The sequence below is a fragment of the Orbicella faveolata genome, unplaced genomic scaffold, assembly GCF_042242905.1.
Source record: "Orbicella faveolata isolate gen_17 unplaced genomic scaffold, um_ofav_v1 contig_12, whole genome shotgun sequence".
Classification (NCBI taxonomy): Eukaryota; Metazoa; Cnidaria; class Anthozoa; order Scleractinia; family Merulinidae; genus Orbicella; species Orbicella faveolata.
The window spans coordinates 9,498,759-9,520,731 of record NW_028301539.1 but is presented as its reverse complement, the minus strand read 5'-3'; the positions used below and the strand labels follow the sequence as shown (position 1 = coordinate 9,520,731).

Sequence of the window (21,973 nt, the reverse complement as noted above, 5' to 3'; positions counted from 1 at the left end):
TCGGCCAAAAAACTCCACAATTATCGCCTGAGAGTTTAAACTTGAATGGGAACATCTTTTTCGAACCTTTTTCAATTGATTTAGACGAAAGACTGGCCTCGGCGGGCTACAAAAACGACAAAGAGAAAAAACAGAACAAGACAGCAGAACAAGCCGATAATATTTCATCGCGTGGCTTTCGACACGAAAACGAAAATACAGCTTACTTCTGGATAAATTCAGCCTTAGAAGCCAGCAACCGGTCCCAAATTACTTTCTGTATCCTTACAAATGTCCTGATTTCCATCTCCGAAAGATTTTGCCCCAATTTTGAGCAAATAAACATTTCGCCGGCGGCGACCGCCATTACGGTGGCTTGCATACTAAATTAGCTAACTTAACAAAATTCTCCCGAGAGGGGGGGGATACGACAAATTTGGTGAGAATCAAAAGTAACGCCAATTTTCTGTCACGTTTTCAATCTGTGGTCACTGGAGTGACCAAAATCGATACATCGGTCGGGATAGGGTTTTTTTATGACTTGTGTGACTACTTTGCTAGCCCTTTACTCGTGGAAAACACCAATTAAATTTAATCATGACTTTTAAGAAAGAAAGCTGTTGTTAATAGTGTTATTATTGTGTCGTTGATATCGTTCATGCCCATACATATCCCGAAGAAAGTTCTAGATTAAGACCATTAAGTCATCGGAGATTTGTCAAAGGCTACCACTGATGGTGCAATAATACAGTTTGTGTTGATCAAGTGATGTGATGTCTACAGTAAGAAAAGAATCATCAATGACTGCTTTGGAATGTGCACTGCGTTCCGACGGTAGTGCTAAGCGAACAGTTAAATTTTAAAAGCGCGGTTATAAGATCTAACAGATCTTCTTGTTTTTTTTTTCGACTTCTGTGCAAGCAGACCCAAGCTTCCACTCGGCCAAATTTTGAGTCACGCAACCTGTGATGTTTACTCGCCAAAAGCTGTTGAAACATTAATAAATCTCATCTTTCGCGGGAAAAAATTAAAAACCCAGCGCTCGTCAAAAATTATATTTTTTCACCAGAAATTTAGCTCGGAACATATACATATCTATATTCGTTTGAATCGTCCATGAAATGACCTTTTCCGGATATTTTTTCCTTCGGGGTCAACCGACACCTCTGATTACAAAATCACGCCGAACCCACATGTTGCAAAAAAATATCTTCAAAACCCTGACTTCGAAGCGATATAACACTTCAACGTTAATAGCTACCACACATCGGCAGACGGTAAATCTATTCCTTAACAATCCAGCTTTATCATGTTAAAATTTCAGCGAAATCGAACAAAACCAGAATTAATTAGAATTTTTTTGTGACCTCACTTCCCAGACTTGACCTAACAAAGGAAGCCACGGTCGCCCATAGCAACCGAAAAACACGAACAAAACAAAGCCGATGTTTCGGTCAAAAAACTCCAGAATTATCGCCTGAGAGCTTAAACTTGAATGGGAACATCTTTTTCGAACCTTTTTCAACTGATTTAGACGAAAGACTGACCTCGGCGGGCTACAAAAAAGACCAAGAGAAAAACAGAACAAGACAGGAGAACAAGCCGATAATATTTCATCGCATGGCTTTCGGCATGAAAACGAAAATACAGCTTACTTCTGGATAAATTCAGCCCTAGAAGCCAGCAACCGGCCCCAAATTACTTTCTGTATCCTTACAAATGTCTTGATTTCCATCTCCGAAAGATTTTGCCCCAGTTTTGAGCAAATAAACATTTCGTCGACGGTGACCGCCATTACGTTGGTTTGCATACTAAATTAGCTAACTTGACAAAATTCTCCCGTGGGGGGGATATGACGAAAAGAGCTGAAAGATGGCCTATAATTGGCTAATGATGAGATCATCCCACTGTCCAAATTTGGTGAGAATCGAAAGTAACGCCAATTTTCTGTCACGTTTTCAATCTGTGGTCACTGGAGTGACCAAAATCGATACATCGGTCGGGATAGAGTTTTATTATTAAATTATATGGCTTGTGTGACTACTTTACTAGCCCTTTACTCGTGGAAAACACCAATTAAATTTAATCATGACTTTTAAGAAAGAAAGCTGTTGTTAATAGTGTTATTATCGTGTCATTTATATCGTTCATGCCCATACATATCCCGAAGAAAGTTCTACAAAGATTAAGACCATTAGGTCATCGGAGATTTGTCAATGGCTACCACTGATGGTGCAATAATACAGTTTGTGTTGATCAAGTGATGTGATGTCTACAGTAAGAAAAGAATCATCAATGACTGCTTTGGAATGTGCACTGCGTTCCAACGGTAGTGCTAAGCAAACAGTTAAATTTTAAAAGCGCGGTTATAAGATCTAACAGATCTTCTTGTAATACAAAGAACTGACATGCAACACTTAACAATGGTGTAATAATAACCAGTTACAACACTGTACAATATGTGACTGATTCACGCTTCAATGCATGATACAATGATGTAATAATAACCAGTTACAAAACTGTACAATGTGTGACTGATTCACACTTGAATGCATGATGCAATGAAGGCTTGAAAATCGTGCAAACACTATTTCGATTTTCGATTTTTCAAACTCTATATTATCTCTGCATCTAACTATGTAAATACACACGATCTAATGTTCGATTGATACTGTCAGATATATTGCACTCTTTTTTCTTTCCAACATACCCCTAAAAACTCACTTAAAATGTTGCTTGAGTCACTCGACACAGGATAAGAGATTTACACCGGCGAACCCTGATACAAAGAAATGAAATGCTACGCAAAACGATTTTGTAAATATAACCAGTTACAAAACTACAAGTCAGTGGATGGTGGACAAAAATGCAACGTTCTGTGCATAAATAGGAAGTTTCAAAGTAAAGTTCTGTTTTTGTTGCACCTAAAGTCAATTCAAGTTATTGAACGCCCTACACTACGCTTGATAGCACGTTTTGTTGTTCCACTGAATACCTTAAATAAAGTCACGGCGTCTTGACAGCTGAGGCATTCAAGCAATAAAATACATAATTTATAAAACGCTACTAATCACACTGGAATTTTAGTCCTTTACAAAACTATAACCTTGTTTTGAAGTACACCAGAGAAGTCTTCTGTTAGTGCTACAACAATGCATCCGTTCTCGGTGACTGCAATGCTTTCCACTGAGGTGACACCACTTGCGTCGAGGTCGATCGTGCGCCAATGATTGCCCGAGACTGAGTAAAGCGAGATCTTAGCTCGACGCTTTAGTGATTCTGCATGAAACGGAAGTGAAGCGACAACCACACTCGAATCACCGTGGTGAAATGACACAGCAACCGCATTAGGAACAACTTCGAACACGCTAAGACGCTCTCCCTTCCCATTGAACGAGCTTATCGACTTTCGGTCTCCACTGAAGGAACTATCCAGGACATAAATGCGACCATCTCTAGCAACAGCGATATCTACAGCATCACTCAAGTATCTCTCGCCAAAGCTGCGAACAAAATGTCCATCGTCCTTGGATCGTTCGTAGACCTCCACCACGGCGTTGCACTTTGCCCCGATTTCTCCTTCCAATACCAACACGTACCCGGTTCCCCTGTCCACTGCAAGCGCACGCCCTTTAGACGTCTTTTTCAGCGGGAAGTTCCATATCCAGTTGCCGTGCTTGTCAAACACATGAACTTCGTACATATCATTCTCTACGACAAGCAAATACACGTTGTCAGCCCCGTCAGTATCAAGATCTAAGGTTTCGTGTTCCACGTCATCACTTCGACAGCGGAAAGATTTCAGGAAATGTCCTCTTCTGTCAAACACCTTTATCTTACGATCTCCACTGTCCGCTACGATGAAGTCTCCTAGTGTATTTGTTGCAATACTCTGCGGAAACTTTAGTTTTCCGTCACCCTTTTGGCCAAATGACCACAGGACAGAAACATCCTTCATCTCTCTCGTACTCAGAACTTCCGCCACCTTCAGATCGCGCAGAGGATCGATCACTTCGTTTCCAGTGTGAACAGCAGGCAAGCTGTAGAGTTGGCTGGCTTCGTCATATACCTCCATTTGCATTATATCATATACCAAACGGTTGACTTCACAAACAGAGGAAATAATTTCTTCACGTCGACTGCCCAGTCTAAATCCCGGCCGCCAAACTCTAATCCCCCGTGAAAAATGATCTCGAAACGTCCTCTGGATCGTACAATCGTCATTTAGCTGTTTAAGGATTGTTATGCACGACGTGAATGCGTTTGCGGGTTTGTCTAACGTCATTAGAAGTGTTGTTCGAATGCGGTATTTTGCAGCCAAGATGCGATCCGAAATGTCCAGAACTTCGTTACTGAAGGCCTCTGTTGCTTTTAGCTTTGCGGCTTCGAGCTGCCTTATTGTTGATTCAGGCAATACCCTGTCAGTTGAGTAATTCTCATCCTCCTTTCTTATCCCGCGGTTCGTGATATTTGCGAATTCTTCCGCAAAGATATTGATACATGCTAGGAGATCTTTTCTTGCCATTGAATCTATCTTCGATCTAATATCTTTGATGTCATCCACTATGAGGTTGCGGAGATCACGATCCACCACATCTCCTTTACTCAGCATCTCTGTTACCTTATTTCGGATTTCACCAAGGAAAAACAGGCCACACTTGAAGATGAACTCCGCCATCGATATCACGTACACCACTTTCGGCTTAAGAACCTTCTACTCGGCAACCTGAGGTGATTTATTGAGTAGCTGGAGGAAGAAGGAAAAATATATAGATGCAAAATAGCTAAGGCACGCCCAAATTGTTAGACAAGCGGCTATGGACGAGTGCCTCACAAAGCACTTTTTAAATGCCTTCAAGGCAATAGCTGTTTTGAACATCAAACAATTGCTGATAGTATTTATGGTATGAAACACTTACAATGGTGTTCTTACTAACACGTTTATATACAGTCTCAGCGAAAAACAGGTATGGCATAAAGTTCAGTTCACTCGTAAATCACTGTTGAATTATGTAGTATTCAGTGATATATGGCTTACACTGGCTTATATAAAGTACCGCGTCAATTATTTTACTTTCAGGCAGTGTATAGACATTCTTTAGTGTGTATAAACAAAAGCATTCTTTCCTTTGTAGCAAACACACTTTGAGCAGATGAGCAATATCACTAGAAGCGGATCAATTGCTGGTTTTCAGTGTCATGCAATTCAAAATAGATCAAAATAAAAATCAAAACCGGTCAACAGATAAAGTCCAGAATCTGGGAAATGAAAGAAAGTAAATATGCAAAGACTCTCGCCAAGACTGTGGTCACAGCAATTTTTCTTATGCGAGATATGCGGAGAAATTTTTTACCCAAATTTATAGAGATTTGTATGGAGACGCCATGCTGGTGCCCATCCGTATGGGCACCAACATGGCGGCCGGAAACCAACAGAAACATCTGTCACTGAGTTTTGCTACAAAAACGTGAATTTATCTCTCGAGAAACTCTAAAACATTAAACATTACTTTTCCCCGAAATAAGACACGTTTTTAACCATCATGACAGCTCTCTTGGCCGTCACGTAAATGCCGCGTCACGCAAAAGCTTAGAAATTCAAGCGTAGTGTATCACAAAACCAAAAACCTATTCAGAGCGAAAATTTGTATGAATATTAGTTTTCAGCTGCTCTTATACATTATTTAAGTAAAATCTCAGGAAGATCAATAGTTTTGTAGTTCGAATTTTAGTGACGTCATGTGAAAACCAGCTATAATATGACGGATTTTCGCTAGAATTGATTGCCCTGTTTAGTACGTTGGTTCGTACTACAGAGGCTACAATATTGGTAGGTATACCGTCAAAAGAAAACAACAACAACAACAAAAACCCTCCATGTTGATTTAGAATAGCTAGGAAAAAAAGTTTTTTTCTCCTTCCCCATAAGATTGCATTGCCTCAGCGAGCCTGCAATTTAGTGAACACTTGTCAGCAGCTAATCATTTGTCCTGTTATCGTTCATAAGTTTTGAGAGCAAGAACAAAAAAGGAAAGAAAGAGCGTACATGATAGGAGTTTGGCCGGAATTTTTGGGTCCGGCTTGCAATGTTTTTGTGAGCTTAGTACTCCAGGAGTTTGACATGAAACACGACCCGACCAACGAAGCTGTAGTAGACTGGGTCGAGTGAGTTAACGCTTCCGGTTTTGAATGGTTTGTTGCAACTTCCGGTTCTATTCGCCCTAAAAGGAAAATGACTATGCAGTGATTAGCTTATGATGGTATGCCTAGTCGAGGGAAAGAGGGGATCACGAAAATTCCGCTTTGGACGACTGGAAAGGAATACGTAGCGGTTGACTGGTCGAGACAGGAAGGTATAAGCAATGCGGTGCACCTTTTTCCACTCAAAGTTATTCTCCGAAAATTGTCCGAAACTACAAGCCACAACTAGCAGTTTCATTTTGCGTAACGCCACGAATCCCAAGCCACGCCTTTCGTCTTTTTAATTATTTATACTCCATGCAACAATCTACTATTCAGACTACACTAACAAAAGACATGCAGTGTGAATAGTTTCAGTTGAAGATGCATCAGTCAGTCATCTCATCTATATTCCGTCTTACAACATAATCTGTATCCTGGCAAATTACAACTCTTTGGTTCTAACAATTAGAACTTGTGCTACGCCAGATTTGGAAAACCACTAAAAAACACCCTTTTGATGTGTTAACAAAACCCCGAGGAAAGGGTACAAAATCATTGCAATAAAGTAGGACATATTTTACATACAAGCTGTTACAACAAAAGCTTAATAAAAATGGTGGACGAACACGAAGACCGACTATTAACAAAGAATGACCCAATCTCCCGCCAAATGCCTAAATGCCCTAAACATTCCATGACGCCCCGCGAGCCTCTCCATGCTGCCGTCAGAATAATCACTTCTGACTAATTCGTCTCTCGGTCATCAGAAATTACACAATATATCAATTTAGGGTTTGAACGAACGTCCATGTGATGGTGTACTTGACTCCACTGCTCGCACTGCTGGACAGAGGATACGCTGCAAATGTGGGATTTCAAATTTGTCTGAGGGAGTTGAAAAGTTGCGACGGTATTCACTCAAGCAGTGGACTCATAGTTCTTAAATTTTCACTTTTCCCCTAGCTTGAGTCTTGATGCAAGAAATAACTTGTAAAGTAATGAAACAGGTCTACCCTCGTGACTGCCAGGGTTAATTATTCTCACGGTCGATTAAATTCCCTGAACTCATAGAGAATCATCCCCTAGCGCCTGTTGCTCGCATTTAAAACTTGTTTAATCTCCCTTCACCCTAAATTGCCAGTACCCTGTCCCAAGTCTTCTAGTACAAAAAGACAAAACAACGACAACAACAACAATAACATTGTCATGATGTTGGTTCATGGCAAGCCTCTTTAAAATCCAAGTTTGTGTGGCAATACCGTAACCTTCCCAAAGTAACGAACCTCGACACTTTCAGAATTAGCAGCTTTTGGGGTTTTCGGTTTTTAAAGAAGTTTTGAGCGGCTTTCTGGTTTTTAGGAGGCCCAAATGCAAACCTTATGATAAGAATGTGCGTATCTAAGAGAGAGTTACATAGACTCTGGTAAGGCAAATTAATAAATTTAATTAAATCATTTAATAAAAACTTAACTAGTGAGCAGCACTCTGCGAACTGTAGTTGTATAACTTCTTTATTTCTCCTACGCGTTTCGTGTGTCTAACGCACACTTCGTCAGGAGTTTAACAATACAACACGAAGCGCCTGTATATATACCTAACTCAGTCGTACAAGAGTTTTACATTTCGTAAGAGCACACCTACGGATATACAGATAGGAATGACAAACTCCGCGGCAATGCGTCTAGGAAACAGGCGGTAAATTTCGGCAAGGTGTCAGTGACAGAATTTGTGCGTGATATAATTTTGAGGCCCGCAGTTTTAGCTAAAACTGTGGGCCTCAAAATTATATCACGCACAAAATGTCACACCTTGCCGAAATTTAGCGCCTGTTTCCTAGACGCATTACCGCAAATTAACGAGCTTTGTTACTTTCGGAATTAGCAGCCATTGGGGTTTTCGGTTTTTAAAGAAGTTTTGAGCGGCTTTCTGGTTTTTAGCAGGCCCGAATGCAAACCTTATGATAAGAATGTGTGTATCTAAGAGAGAGTTATACAGACTCTGGTAACACATCACGACATCCGTCAAATGTGGAAAACTGCTATGATCAGCGCCCTCTAACCCTAAATCCTGTGATACCGACTATAGAGCATCTATTTTAATTCTCTTACGGCCGTTCGCATTAAATTAATAAAACAACAATTTGTTAGAATCACGCCCGACTGAAAATCGTTGGGCGGCACAGATGGCCAATCATAAAATGATTTCCCAACATCGCGTCTCGATCCCCTTTTTTGTAAACTATTTCACGTAACAAAAACTGTTCTAGCAATCCTTTGGAAAGAGCCTGTTTTTTTCTCAAAATGACCAAAATGCTGCATGTCTTACTCAGCATTCGTCACGATATCTGTGAGGATTGCGTGATTTTATAGAAACAAAGATTGCGTGATTTATAGCAGCATCGAGGTTTAGAGTAACGTGATCTGACACAAGTTGCACGGAATGACCTTTCGAACACGTTGGGCAACGCCAGTTGGTTTGTTTCATGTTGGTGTTTCGCTTTAATATTGGTGTTTCGGTTCCTTGTTGAATCGAAAGGCGTTCATGACTAAAGTCATTTCCGTACAGCATGGTGGGTTGACAATTGTGGATATATTACGGACTGGTCATGTCTCTCTTTGGTGAATATCCATGTGCCAATGTTACTCCACCGACTGTTCTGTCTTACACCACGGCCTCCATCTCCATATTTATATCGGCTGTCGCGACTCTCGGGAATTCTCTTGTTCTACTTGCCATCTTCGTGGATCCGAACAAAAATCTTCGTTCTCCATTCAACTACTTCGTGGCCAATTTGGCTCTTGCAGATGTGCTCGTCGGACTCGTGGTAGCTCCGCTGTCGGCGGTGTTTCATGTATCAGAAGGGCTGAAAACCTCTCTTCACCTGCGCATCGGAAATTACCTGTACTTCTCATACTTCATCGCATGCACCGCGTCTTTGCTGAGCTTGATTATTTTGGCAGTGGATCGTTATGCAGCCATCAAGTTTCCGCTTCTATACGTTACGAGACTGGACGCGGTCAGAGCTGTCACGTTACTGGCTTCTGCGTGGATCATTTCTACTGCTTTATCGCTTATTTACTTCAAGGTTGGGCTTAATATTTACCGCTTCGTCTTCGCCAACACAGCTATCGTGATTACGTTCGTGGTGCTCTTGTTCACCCACGCGAAAATTCTCAGCTCCTTCCGAACTCAAGTTCGCAAATGGGATGACCTTCACGACAGCTCGTCGGAGAACTTCGCCAAAAGACAAGCTTTGCTCTGGGAGAAGAAGATGGCCAAAGCACTGATGATCGTGTTGGGAATATTTCTAGCATGCTTTCTCCCCTCTTGTATTTGTATCTACATCATCAACTTGTGTTCTGCGTGCAACTGTGTGTTCATTCACTGGATACGTGACGTCCAGCTTCTTCTTGTGATGGCCAATTCCGGAGTGAATCCCTTTGTATATCCCTGGCGAATGCAACATTTTCGAGAAGCTTTTAAGACAATCCTCTCCTGTGGTAAGTTCAAGGGTGGACTAAGCAGCCTCAGGGAAACTTCAGTGACTCGTGTAACAACATTAACTACAGATGGTTAGATAACAAACTCACCAAAGAGACGAAATCGAACGGCGAAGCCACGAGACGAGAAAGTGGCGCCTCAAAGTGGCGCCTTTCTGAGCGCCTCTTCACTAGACTCGTTCCCGCCGGATCGCCTTGCTCTTCGTCGCCCGCACGCGTGACTCAAAGGTGAGCTTGCTCGCAGGCTATCTTCTTGGCAGCTAGGGATCTAGAAGTTCTCCTCCCAGGGGTGGTTTACAATTACGTCCATGATTGATCCCTTGGAAATTTTGCATTCTCTCCCTCTCCCCCATTAACAATAAACAAGAGAGCCTTCAGCACACATCTCTGCCTTTGTTGTTGTTGGCGCTGGTGATGTTATTGATAAATATTGACAACTCTTTATTTACCTTGCTGAAAAATTGCGCAACGAACCCTCCTTTCTGTAAATTGCGCGAATAGTTGACGATGCATTGCAAGGCCCCGCCTAGTTGATTGTCGCTCATGGAGAATGAGGGCGAATAGCGCACTAGTTGTTTGAGAGGACACTATAAGGGTAAATGTCAAAAACGATCAGTTTCAGTACTTTTCAGACCGTTTATTTTTTCATCTCCTATGGCTGGGGGAGGAATCACCCCTCCCCCTTTCATTCGCTATTTCTAGAATATTTGTAATATTTGAGAAATGATAGTGAAACAGGATCATATATATGGGTTATTGGCCAAGTGTGAGGTCAAGATGGCTGGATATTGGCCAAGTTTGCGAGTTTATGGACCGAGACGGAGTGATCGCTCTGGCCTGGGACAAGCTTAAGACTAGGCGAAAGAAGAAGCGGACAGCTAGATCAAGCCCGACTTACTCGTTGGATGGGTAGGTGGGTTGCTAACTGTGATAATAGGTTTTTGGCCTGGGAAAGCACTTCTGTAAAAAACCTGGGGAAACGCTCTTGCTGCAGGGATCAGTACCGGATCTGTTTCAGGGAATTATCTTCAGAGACGTCAACAGCACTCAGAACTTAGGTTCAAAGATATCCTTTTAATCCAAGAACACAACCAGAATGCAACCAGAACATAACCGGAATGCAACCAGAAGGTAACCGGAATGTAGCCGGAATGTAACCAAAGAATATTTTACAAGGCACGAAAGCACAATTCTAAAGGATTACGTAAAGCTATTAAAAAGTCGCAAGTTAACATTATCTAATATATTTCAGAAAGCTTGATTGGCTATAACGGAATTCAACGCTTACAAGATTAATAACTTTCAAAACAATACAGGTAGATAACAGTTTAACAAAAGACTATCGCAGGTAGTAATTACAGTTCAACGCTTATTACAGTTATGATCCTACAACGAACTAGCAGGTGTTTGTTACGGTTAATGAACTGGAACAGTAACCTGTAACTTAGAAATGCAAAACGAGCTAAAACTAATATATCTACGTTGGATTTCTATATTTTCTGACAACGAAAGCGAATATGTAAAACGTACTTAATTATTTAATTTTCTCTCCTCACATAATCTCTTCGCAGTCACGGCCTCAATTACCAATGCAAATTGAGTTTGCATAGGGGTAATAGTCAAAACAGCTCAGCGTTGTGCTAGCTACAACGGTAGTCATTCAATTCCATTGTTTATAAAATAATCGGAAGAATGCAGATTTCCCTTTGGATGTTTCGACTCCATGTATAAAGTAGCTTTTCGTTTTCGTGTCAACTACATGTATTTCTGTTATCACAGACTATAATTTCGTGAAAGCAGAATAATCGCCCTTGTCGAGGTATACGGCTACATAAAGTTTAGCGAAATGACTGACGCACAAGTTTCACGGAAGAGGTCAATGGATTTACACAGAGAATGTTCAAGTTAGTATTGCGCATCGAATTTATTATTTGGCACGACGATTTTATTCACGTGTTATCTACTCGCATCTGATTGGTTTATAAACAATGGAAATGGGTGGGCTAGATGATAACCTGCACATGACCAGTGAAACCATCCCTTTTAAATAGCTCCTTCCACGGTTAAATTTTCTCATTTGCATCACGAAATAATGCAGCGTTTATGTGAGGCAGATTTGCACGTTGTCATCATTTGACTACAACTACCAGAATTCCTTTCGTTTTTACCTTGTTATTTAAATTTCGAATTCTCAGTGGGATTTAAATAACAGTTGCCCTAATTAACACAAGAAACAGAAAAAGTGAAGGATTCTGGAAGTTGTAGTCAAATCGTCATGTAAATCGCCTATTAATTTGTAGTTTCTGTTCGAAATTACCTCGCATCCACGTTGGATTACCTTGTATTGCAAATGAGAGAAGCTAACCGTGGTAAAAGCTTTTCATTGGGAAAAGCTTTTCGTTGTCTAGTTATTTAGTAGATGGCACAAGCAGTTTTAAACAGCAACAGATAACAAAGAGGTTTCTAATTCTGTATGCAATAGAAAGTGACAGTGGGGAATGGTTTACGTAAATTCACTGTTAATTAAACCATCAGAAATAGGATTCACAGAACAAAAACGATGCCATTAGGTTTTTTTTTTTCCGAGGCCCGACTGAATTTTAAGAGTGGCTGGTGGTCAAGACAATTTCCGTTTGCTGAAGAACATTGCTCCATGACAGGAGCTCATGACATGGGCTCCTGTCCACGATAATTGGCTGAGAAGAGACGTTGATTTTGAGTTTGCACTGCAGTGCAAATTAATGCGTGTTCGTAATTTTCTCAGTAATGTTATAAGTGATTGCTGTTACCAAAGCTCGGTTTTGATATAAGCAGCTTTTATTTTAAGCTAATTCCTCTTATAGGTTCGTGTAATTTTGAGGCAATTTTCACATGACAGGTTATACAAGCTGATTATCATGCCCTGCGAACTGAAACATATTGTCAACTCCTACTTGGTAATTTATTAGGACAGATGAAATATTAAAATGGCCTTAATGCGATCGGTCGATCATTTTAGGCAACAAGAAACAAATAATCAGACAGCTTTAACGTATTATTTTTAATCATATTGTTGTCGGCTAGAATTAGCTTTTTTTTCGATTGAAATAAATCCTCCTCACTCTATTAATACTAACACACAAAAACGCTCTTACAGTTTGTATATAACCAACACATAATTATTAAAAACGTACTCCTGAGCAAACTGCTTTATGTTGACTTTTGTTTCATTCCTCGCTAAAAATCTGCTAAGAAAATGCTACGGAATTGAAAAAATTGCAATTTTTTAGAGTAAAGAAAGGTTTTGAATATGTAAAGATTAAATATTCCAAAGTGATTGAAGGTTGTGTGACGCTATTGTTGCCAGCTGGTCATATAAGTTCAGTTCCATGCTGGGCACAGTGCGAATTACAATACAACATCTCCACGCTCGACTTCACGTCCTAATCATTGCGGTAAATTGAGATACAATTTCCTTGGCTGCTCGTCTAATCGACTACTTTTCATCACCGCAGATCTAGAATGTCCTTGCTCGGCAAGTATCCGTGCGATAACATCACAGCTCCAACCTACTTGTCATTCTCTTCGGCTACGTGTACAATATTGTCGTCCCTTGTCGCAAGTGTTGGCAATTTCCTTGTTGTCCTCGCCGTTTTTCTGGACCCCAACAAAGATCTTCACTCTCCGTTTAACTACTTCGTTGCCAACCTTGGATTGGCGGATCTTACTGTAGGGCTTGTCACCTCTCCGCTGGCTGCCATATACCTCATCTCCGAAGGGCTGAAGAATCCAAATCAACAATTCAGAGTGTGGATGCATATGACCTACTTCATTTCCTGTACTGCATCGCTGCTTAGCCTCACTACCTTAGCTTTAGATCGGTATGTTGCCGTAACATACCCTCTGCTTTATAGATTCAAACTCAGCCCCGTACGAGCATTCTTAGTTTCACTTCTCGTATGGACTGTGTCGATCTTATTTTCGCTGATCTACTTCGTCGTTGGGTACAACAAATTCAGATTTGTTTTCGCTAACACAGCTGTAGCTGTTACCTTCGCCGTGCTAATTTTCACCAATATGAAAATCTTCAAGCATTTACGACGCCAGGTACATCAGTGGGATACGCTACCAGGCAGTACAAATGAGAGCTTGGCCATGAAGCAAGCGGTGAAGAGAGAAAAAAAGGTCACAAAAACTCTATTGATTGTATTGATATTGTTTCTAGCTTGCTATCTGCCGTCATGTGTTTGCATCTATATCGTTAACTTATGTTCTACTTGTGATTGTGTGTTTATTCACTGGGTCAGAGACATTCAGTTTGTTTTCGTGATGACAAATTCAGGCGTGAATCCATTCGTGTACGCATGGAGACTGCAGAGCTTCAGGAAGGCTTTTAAGAGCATCCTGACATTCCGAGCATGTTTCCAGCGTCTCAGGGTCATTTCAGTCAATCTTTACCAAATGTCAACTTTGAGCGTCAACAATCCTGCTTCATTTGATACTGCCGCCGGGAGATTTAATTCTTCGGCAGAAATCAAGGACTAGCATTGTAAAACTCCAAATGAAGAACCTGGTTTTCCTGAGGAGTTAGACTTGAGCTTTGTTGTAAATAACAGGATGTGGATACTCGGCCGAAATTTCTACACTCATACTTGTCCAGACATGTCAATTAAAAGAATGCGGTTTAATTCTATTTTTAAAATTTCAGGTAAATATCAAAAAAAAAAAAAAAAAAAAGAAAAGAAAGAAAAAATCAAATAAGGTTTTATTGAAACCTTGTGCTTAATTCGTGCCGTCTAAAATAACAGATCAGAGAGTTGAGAACGTAGGCCGTCCGCAACCAGAAAGTGGAGATGCATGGTTCCGAAGCTAAGTTCAAACCGCGAAGGATCGAAAGGGAAGTCAACGAAGATACATAATGCATCTAGTGATAGGACAATAAATAATTGGCCACTCTCCATTGGGGCTTTTCAGGACCAATGTAAACAAACAATGATAAATAAATATTCAAATAAACATAACTAGGTTAACCCTTTGAATATCAATTACGCATATATGGGTAATTAATGGTCGTGCTCGTTGTACCACTTGAGACGTCATCAATTTAAATGTCATCAGATATTCTTGATAAGCATATAGTAGCACTAGGCCTTTCCGCACAATGGTCAGGTTTAGATATCGACGACATTCCGACGTCGCAAATCGAAAAACAACATTATCAGTTTTGGTGCAAATACGGTGGTAAAAGTCCAAATTTTGGCTTATGCGCATGCCCGCAATTGAAATATTGCCCAATTTTGTACCTAATCCTCGAAAAATCTCTGCTTTTAGTAAAGAAAAAAAAAGCTTTCTCAGCGCATTTGAACATTGCATGAAATTTGCGCAATGTAGATTTCATTATTATTCAGTATTATTACGTTAAGCTCAAACTGCCAAGTATTAAAAGAGAAGTCTATGAATATGCATAATGCCCGTGGTGATAAAACAATTCCTTATATGACCGTTGATTGGCTGAGAGCAGGCCAATCTTATCGTTAATTCTTAATTTGCACTACAGCGCAAATTAATCCAGGCCCGTTGAAAAATGTAGTGACATTGAATTGATATCATCGACGCTACTGAGAATTAGAATCTGAAATGAGTCAGGGAGGCGAGAAAAACTTGTTTGTATGATAAAGCTAGATTGAACGAAATTAAAAAAACCAAAACGGGAACACTGAATATCTCGGAACATCCCAGAACATGTCGGAACACTAAAAACGAAAACAAACAAACAAAAACAAAAACAAAACAAAAGACAAAAACAAAAACAAAAACAGAAAACAAAAATAATAGTAATGATAAAAGAAATGAAATAAAGCTTATGGGTAATTCTTACCCAATGCAAGTGGTTATGTCAGTATTAGGCCTCACTTAACCTTTACATTTGCTTGCAGTTGCTTTGGTTTCATTTCAATTTGCTTGAGGTTAAACTTTCATTTGTTAGAAAGCACTCAACGTTTTTATACCCTAGTTCGTTATACAATGTTTTAATATTAAAGTATTTCAGTGTTTCGGCATGTGTTACCACACCGCTTCGCGGCTCCGATTGTGTGTTCATTCACTGGGAAAGGGGCAGCTCCGTTGTTGTGGTAATGGCCAATTCATGCGTGAATCCATTTTTGTACGCCTGGAGATTAGAAACTTTCGAAAAGCTTTCAAGAGCATTCTGACCTGCTGTGCATCTGACCTGCCGTGCATTCAAGGCCTAGGAGCGGCTGAGGTCCTACAATTATCAACAACTGTAAGTGCTAATGGTCTCTTAAAGCAACTATGAAGAATGATGCAGTCCAGTAGATATATGATATAAAGTAGACAGTCGAATTAAGACAATTAACGTAATAGCGTAACTTCTGCAAGACAATTCATAAAGGGAATCTTGGTAGAACCCGTGACAGCCATAATCCTGTTTGGGTCAATATGGTCCAGTATGAATAAGGGCCTCACAGCTGTCGACAATTATTTTTCATCATGGACAACTAAATGTTAACCCGGCAACTTAAAAACGTAGAGTTGTGAGATGAATTTTCGACAACTTAACTCTACTTTTTTAGTTCTCGGCAACTAAGTAGTTTCCCTTTTCGAGAAGGGACACTTCTTTAGTTTTAATCAACTATTAGCACTACGTCTTGACCGTTCTTCCCGTGTGGGGGAATCATTGGTTTAGTTGTCAACAACTATCAAAACATTACACACATTTGAGCATGCATTGTGTCTTGAGCATGCGTATTGTGAAAGTCATTCCCCAAGCTCTCGCTGGTCTGACTTAGCTATCGACAACTAACTATCGACAGCTAGCACTCCATTGTGTGGAATGCTCGCATCGGACACAATTAGTTGTCGATAACAAATAGTTGTCGACAACCAAGTATCTAGTCTGTGAAGACCCTAAAACACGAGACAGTTGTTTTCGTGAAGGCTCCTGCGCGTGACTGATTCGTGATGTTTGCGTAGCGATCAACAACGCATGATTTTATTTAGCATCTGTTTCAGAGAGAGGTTCGTATTTCTTTGCAAAACGTTATATTTGGTTTAATATCTTAGCAATGCCCTTCAATTAATTTAATAAATTACTTTATTATTGTTGGAAAGCTGTTTTTGTGAAACTGCAGAAGGCCAAGTACGCCTTAAAGGAAATGCTATCAGAACAAAATAGCGATTTTAATACTTAAGAGTATAAAATCGAAAGTCAAATAGATAAGGATTATTTTGAAAAAAACTGGATATTTAGACCGATCCAGTAATTAAGTAAATCCGGAGTACATACGAAAATATGTAAAAAATAATTTAGTTCGATTCGCTTTTTCGTAATCAATTACAAATAAATAAATTAATTAATTAATCTATTTGTTAACTCACTGTGTCTTTTGTTCTTGTTGCCTTTTTCTTTCGCTTTTTTCTTCGCTTGTTATGTAACGTAGTCTACTGATATAAACTTGAAAGCTAAATATTATTTTTTTTCAGCCTATTTTTACAATGTAATGTAACATGTTGAACTGAAAATAAAATTGTAATAGTAAAAAAAAAAAAAAGAAAAAAAAAAACCGTGGTATTTAGGTCCCCTTAAAAATACCCCATGTCTTCTCAAGCCTAGTGTTCGTGCTTTTGATCACATTTCACGTGCATGATCTTTCACCTATACTCTCGTATTGAAATGGTCCAGCCTCGCTCCCAGGGCTGTTCCCTGCAAAAGCCCTTGGAACGAGGTTGAAAATGGTCGGCAAAGTGGAGAAATGACTGAGATGAATAAATATGCGGGTAAAAATTTAAATATTTGTGCTTTATCTTTTTCTCATGCTGCTATGTACAGGTCCCTCATGTTGTGTGGAATATGTCAGCTTGCTTACCGTGGCGTACCTTGGGTCTTTTGGTTTCGTTCCTCAGCCGCCGGCCACCTATATACGTATCATTCGGCAGGTTGTAGCTATGGTTACACAAATTCGACGAATTCCCTTTGACTCGAAACAGAAAGTTTCTGAAAGGCATTTTACTTAATTGAGCTGAAACTGAGTGAGTTACTGCTTCTAAATACTAAACTCTATTACAGGTTAACGGTCCACTTGCTGTCTTCAGATAGACAAGAGCAAAAAATGTCTCTACTTGGAAAATATCCGTGCGACAACATTACTGCCCCAACTTATTTGTCCTTCTCCACGGCCTCATCTTCAATATTGATCACCATCGTTGCATCTGTTGGAAACTCTCTGGTGGTTCTTGCTGTGTTTCTGAATCCAAACAAGGACTTGAGGACGCCGTTTCACTACTTTGTGGCCAATCTTAGCATTGCGGATCTCATCGTTGGACTTATTACGAGTCCAATGTCTACGGTATATCACATCTTTGAAGGAGTTGGCATGCTGAAACAGCGATTTAAAGACGTAGTTCATATAACATTCTTCATTTCTTGGACTGCATCCCTGCTTAGTCTAACAGCCCTGGCGCTCGATCGCTATCTCGCCATCGCATACCCTCTGATGTACCGAGCCAAGCTTAACCCTGTCAGGGCGTTGTTGGTCTCGCTCATGGTGTGGATTGTGTCGATTCTCCTTTCAATGATCTACTTCATTGTGGGGTTCAACATTTTTCGCTTTGTCTTTGCAAACACTGCTGTTGCTGTTACTTTGGCAGTACTGCTCTTTACGACCGCAAAAATTTTCAAGTATCTGCGATTCCAAGTACAGCAATGGGACGACTTGCACGACAGTACAGAAGAGAACTTAGTCAAGAAACAAGCGATGAAATGGGAGAAGAAAATAACAAAAACCCTAGTCATTGTACTGGTGTTATTTCTAGCGTTTTATCTGCCTGCATGTATTTGCATATACATCATAAACTTCTGCACAGATTGCGGTTGCGTGTTTATTCACTGGGTAAGAGACATTCAGACTGTTCTAGTAATGGCCAATTCAGGCGTCAATCCCTTTGTGTACGGCTGGAGATTGGAAAATTTTCGAAAGGCTTTTAAGAGCATTCTGACTTGTCGCGCGTGCATGGAGCGACTGAGGTCCTTTTCAGTTTTAAATTTAACGCATTTAAATGTATCGGCGACAGTAAGTACTGATGCGCCCTCAAACAGCCCGGAAGGGCTATGCAATCCGGTAGATATCGAGGACAAAAAGTAGACAGATTTAAACTATAGGAAAGAAGTTATTGCTAAATAGATCACAGATGAGGAAGTGAAAAACGTAAACACGGATTTATTTAGAGTTTGTGTTCAGAGAATCATACCGGAAGACACAGCTACAGGACTGATGGTTTACTTTTGATATGTTTAAACAATGGTTAAGTTAATTTGTCATCTCATTTTCATGCAGAGGTAACAGCCTCATTCCGCCATTCAAACCAAACCTAGGACATATAGAACTGGTCTAGATAGCAGCAGACATGTAAAGATTTTAAGGAAAACGACCAATTCTTTAAGTTTAAAAGACATGTTTCGACAGAACTTCTGTCATCTTCAGTTGAATGAATGATTACAAAGCAAGTTGAATAATAAGTAGGCAAAAATGCTAATTAAGACAAATAGTAACAACAGAACGTGAAAAGGTGTAAATTAAAAGGATAATTTTAGATTTACATGGTGTAATTGCTGATTGAGGCAAGGTAGTTCTTTTTGAATATGGATAACCTCCTTTATCTTGAGTTGAAAGCTGGTAGTGGCGTGATCTAAAATATGAAAGCAGTCTATTGAACACAATGAGCGACAACGTTCAGAATTCTGAAGATGTTTGAAGATTTGAGAGGCCCTATCAACGGCTAAGTGCTCACGTACGCGTGTGGAAAAATGTCGGGAGGTTTTGCCGGCATAACAGGCATTACAGCCCGCACATGTAAACTTATAAACCACACGTGAACGAAGCCCGCCGGGGATAGGGTCTTTCACACCAAAAAGGTTACCTATCTTAAAGGAAGAGAAAACTAATTCGATGTCTAAATCATTACAATAGCGCTTGATTTGACATCAAATGATTTAGACATCAAATTAGTTTTTTCTTCCTTTAAGATAGGTAACCTTTTTGGTGTGAAAGACCCTATCCCCGGCGGGCTTCGTTCACGTGTGGTTTATAAGTTTACATGTGCGGGCTGTAATGCCTGTTATGCCGGCAAAACCTCCCGACATTTTTCCACACGCGTACGTGAGCACTTAGCCGTTGATAGGGCCTCTCAAATCTTCAAACATCTTCAGAATTCTGAACGTTGTCGCTCATTGTGTTCAATAGACTGCTTTCATATTTTAGATCACGCCACTACCAGCTTTCAACTCAAGATAAAGGAGGCTATCCATATTCAAAAAGAACTACCTTGCCTCAATCAGCAATTACACCATGTAAATCTAAAATTATCCTTTTAATTTACACCTTTTCACGTTCTGTTGTTACTATTTGTCTTAATTAGCATTTTTGCCTACTTATTATTCAACTTGCTTTGTAATCATTCATTCAGCTGAAGATGACAGAAGTTCTGTCGAAACATGTCTTTTAAACTTAAAGAATTGAACTACTATCAAAGCTACTGGTAACGGGAAAGTCATAAACTGAGTGAATTTTGTTTTAAAACAGTGCTCTTCATGTATTTATTTGATACACAATGCACTTTTGTATCTTTTTATACCATAATATGGAGACTGTAAACATTCACTCTCGTACCTGTATTTACAAGTAAGATAACATTTGCATCTTTTGTCTTACAAAAAGTGAGGATAAAAAACACTAAACAGTGCATTTTATATTTGTTCGATACACAATGCGCGTTTGTGTATATTATATACCATGGAGACTGTAAACATTTACCCTTGTACCTGTATTTACGAATAAAATAACATTTGCATATAAGTAATATTTAAGCTTACAGAAGGTAAGGTTACAAACTCTAAATAGACCTCCTATTTCAGTTCAGGGAAGTCTAGTCATGAAATGTGTGGATTGTAGATTGGCATAGACAATCTACTGTAACTGTTGCTATATGATATATCAAACGAAACTTACATCTACACTGCCATACATATTTGGCTTTATTAGCTGTTTACGTGTGAGCCAGGTACGTGTAGTTGCAATTCTTTGTTGGACAACAAGAGAGCTCTAAATTGCTACTTGTTTTTCTAATTTAATTAAGACTGCCTATGTTCCTGTATGATATATTATTTGGAAGCTATTGCTCTGTGTAGTACACAAATCTCATCAACGACCACTAAGGAAGTGATCGCTTTGACAAACGATGGTTCGAAAAAAGATAACAAAAAGTCTAAAAAAATTAAGACTATCTCTTTTTTAATATAGATAGGACCCTGTGCGCGCTCTGATTGGTCAAAAGCCAAGTTTTATCAGAATATAAAACATAGTAAAAGCGCGTTTTATTCAGCTGTTTTTGGCCACATCACCTTTAGTCAATATTTGTGTTAGAGATGGCGAAAAACATTTCCTTTGAAGAAATTTGTGATGGAGTTCTCTGCGAAGCAGCAGAAAGTTTTGAAGACGAGGCATGTAGCACTTTAACGGTATTAGATTGCGTCAGTTTGTCGATCTGTATGCTTTGTTGTTTCTACTCGCGGCGTGTAAAATCTATATCCATATCATAACTTAGTCCTTCGTCTGGACATTTGAAAACACCTGAGAGGCAGAAAACACTCGCCTGCGGCTTCTGATTTCTTCATTTCCCTCGTGTTCTCAAATACCCGTCGTGTTTTATCACAGTTAATAGACTTCTTAGGCTTCTTTGAGTGTTAAATATATTAGCTATACCCCTTAACTACACCTTTTTTTTACAGCTCTCAATCAATAATGCTCCATTCACACCAATTAAATTAGTTTAAGTAAATTAGGTTTGGGTTTGTCCAATTTGTCGATTGCACAATTTGTAGTCATTTTGAGAAGACAAATTTCAAGCCATCTTGCTAAGATATTTTAATAAAACAGGTTTTTACCTTGTTTAGTTGTGGGGTGTACACTGCATAAGCGGCTAATTTTTTCACCTTGCTTAGTTAAACCACTGTTAAACAGGTTTAACATGTTGGCGTGAACGGGGTGTAAAAATTAATGTAAAATGAATTAGAGGCCGAACTCGGAGGCCGCCAAAGATCGCGGAACCTGGCGACGACGAGGTGTGATGGGGAATTAAAATACCCGACGAAACCAGGTTACGCAGCAAGCTGCAACAAAGAGGCTTTGAAACAGGCTGGCCTCGCCCCAGCGAATCAACTTTGTCTGTAAAGACTGGCTTACGAATAGGTTTCTGTGACTTAAACTTAGAAAGTTATAACCGGTTACTAAAAGTACGTCTATTGCATCGCTACTCAA

The 21,973-nt window shown here is 39.8% G+C and overlaps 4 protein-coding genes across 4 annotated transcripts; 3 read left to right on the top strand and 1 right to left on the bottom strand.

The window, feature by feature from the left end:
- Nucleotides 1–142: 142 nt before the first annotated feature.
- Nucleotides 143–4,863, bottom strand: LOC110050433 (uncharacterized). Its single transcript, XM_020756343.2, has one exon. The coding sequence runs from the start codon at nucleotides 4,655–4,657 to the stop codon at nucleotides 3,071–3,073; it is 1,587 nt and encodes a 528-aa protein (XP_020612002.2). The 5' UTR covers nucleotides 4,658–4,863; the 3' UTR covers nucleotides 143–3,070.
- A 3,587-nt stretch (nucleotides 4,864–8,450) lies between these two features.
- LOC110053482 (adenosine receptor A2a-like) lies at nucleotides 8,451–12,846 on the top strand. The gene has a single exon (XM_020759715.2). It carries the CDS (start codon nucleotides 8,768–8,770, stop codon nucleotides 9,737–9,739), a length of 972 nt encoding a protein of 323 aa, XP_020615374.2. The 5' UTR covers nucleotides 8,451–8,767; the 3' UTR covers nucleotides 9,740–12,846.
- Nucleotides 12,847–12,998: 152 nt separating this feature from the next.
- Nucleotides 12,999–14,662, top strand: LOC149116499 (adenosine receptor A2a-like). Its single transcript, XM_089283690.1, has one exon. The coding sequence runs from the start codon at nucleotides 13,164–13,166 to the stop codon at nucleotides 14,184–14,186; it is 1,023 nt and encodes a 340-aa protein (XP_089139816.1). The 5' UTR covers nucleotides 12,999–13,163; the 3' UTR covers nucleotides 14,187–14,662.
- Nucleotides 14,663–17,329: 2,667 nt separating this feature from the next.
- LOC110053481 (adrenocorticotropic hormone receptor-like) lies at nucleotides 17,330–19,571 on the top strand. Its single transcript, XM_020759714.2, has one exon. It carries the CDS (start codon nucleotides 17,771–17,773, stop codon nucleotides 18,800–18,802), a length of 1,032 nt encoding a protein of 343 aa, XP_020615373.1. The 5' UTR covers nucleotides 17,330–17,770; the 3' UTR covers nucleotides 18,803–19,571.
- The last annotated feature ends 2,402 nt before the right edge of the window (nucleotides 19,572–21,973 follow it).

Coding starts and splice junctions, on each gene's coding strand:
- LOC149116499 (XM_089283690.1), top strand. CDS start 13,164: ATGTCCTTGCTCGGCAAGTATCCGTGCGATAACATCACAGCTCCAACC.
- LOC110050433 (XM_020756343.2), bottom strand. CDS start 4,657: ATGGCGGAGTTCATCTTCAAGTGTGGCCTGTTTTTCCTTGGTGAAATC.
- LOC110053482 (XM_020759715.2), top strand. CDS start 8,768: ATGTCTCTCTTTGGTGAATATCCATGTGCCAATGTTACTCCACCGACT.
- LOC110053481 (XM_020759714.2), top strand. CDS start 17,771: ATGTCTCTACTTGGAAAATATCCGTGCGACAACATTACTGCCCCAACT.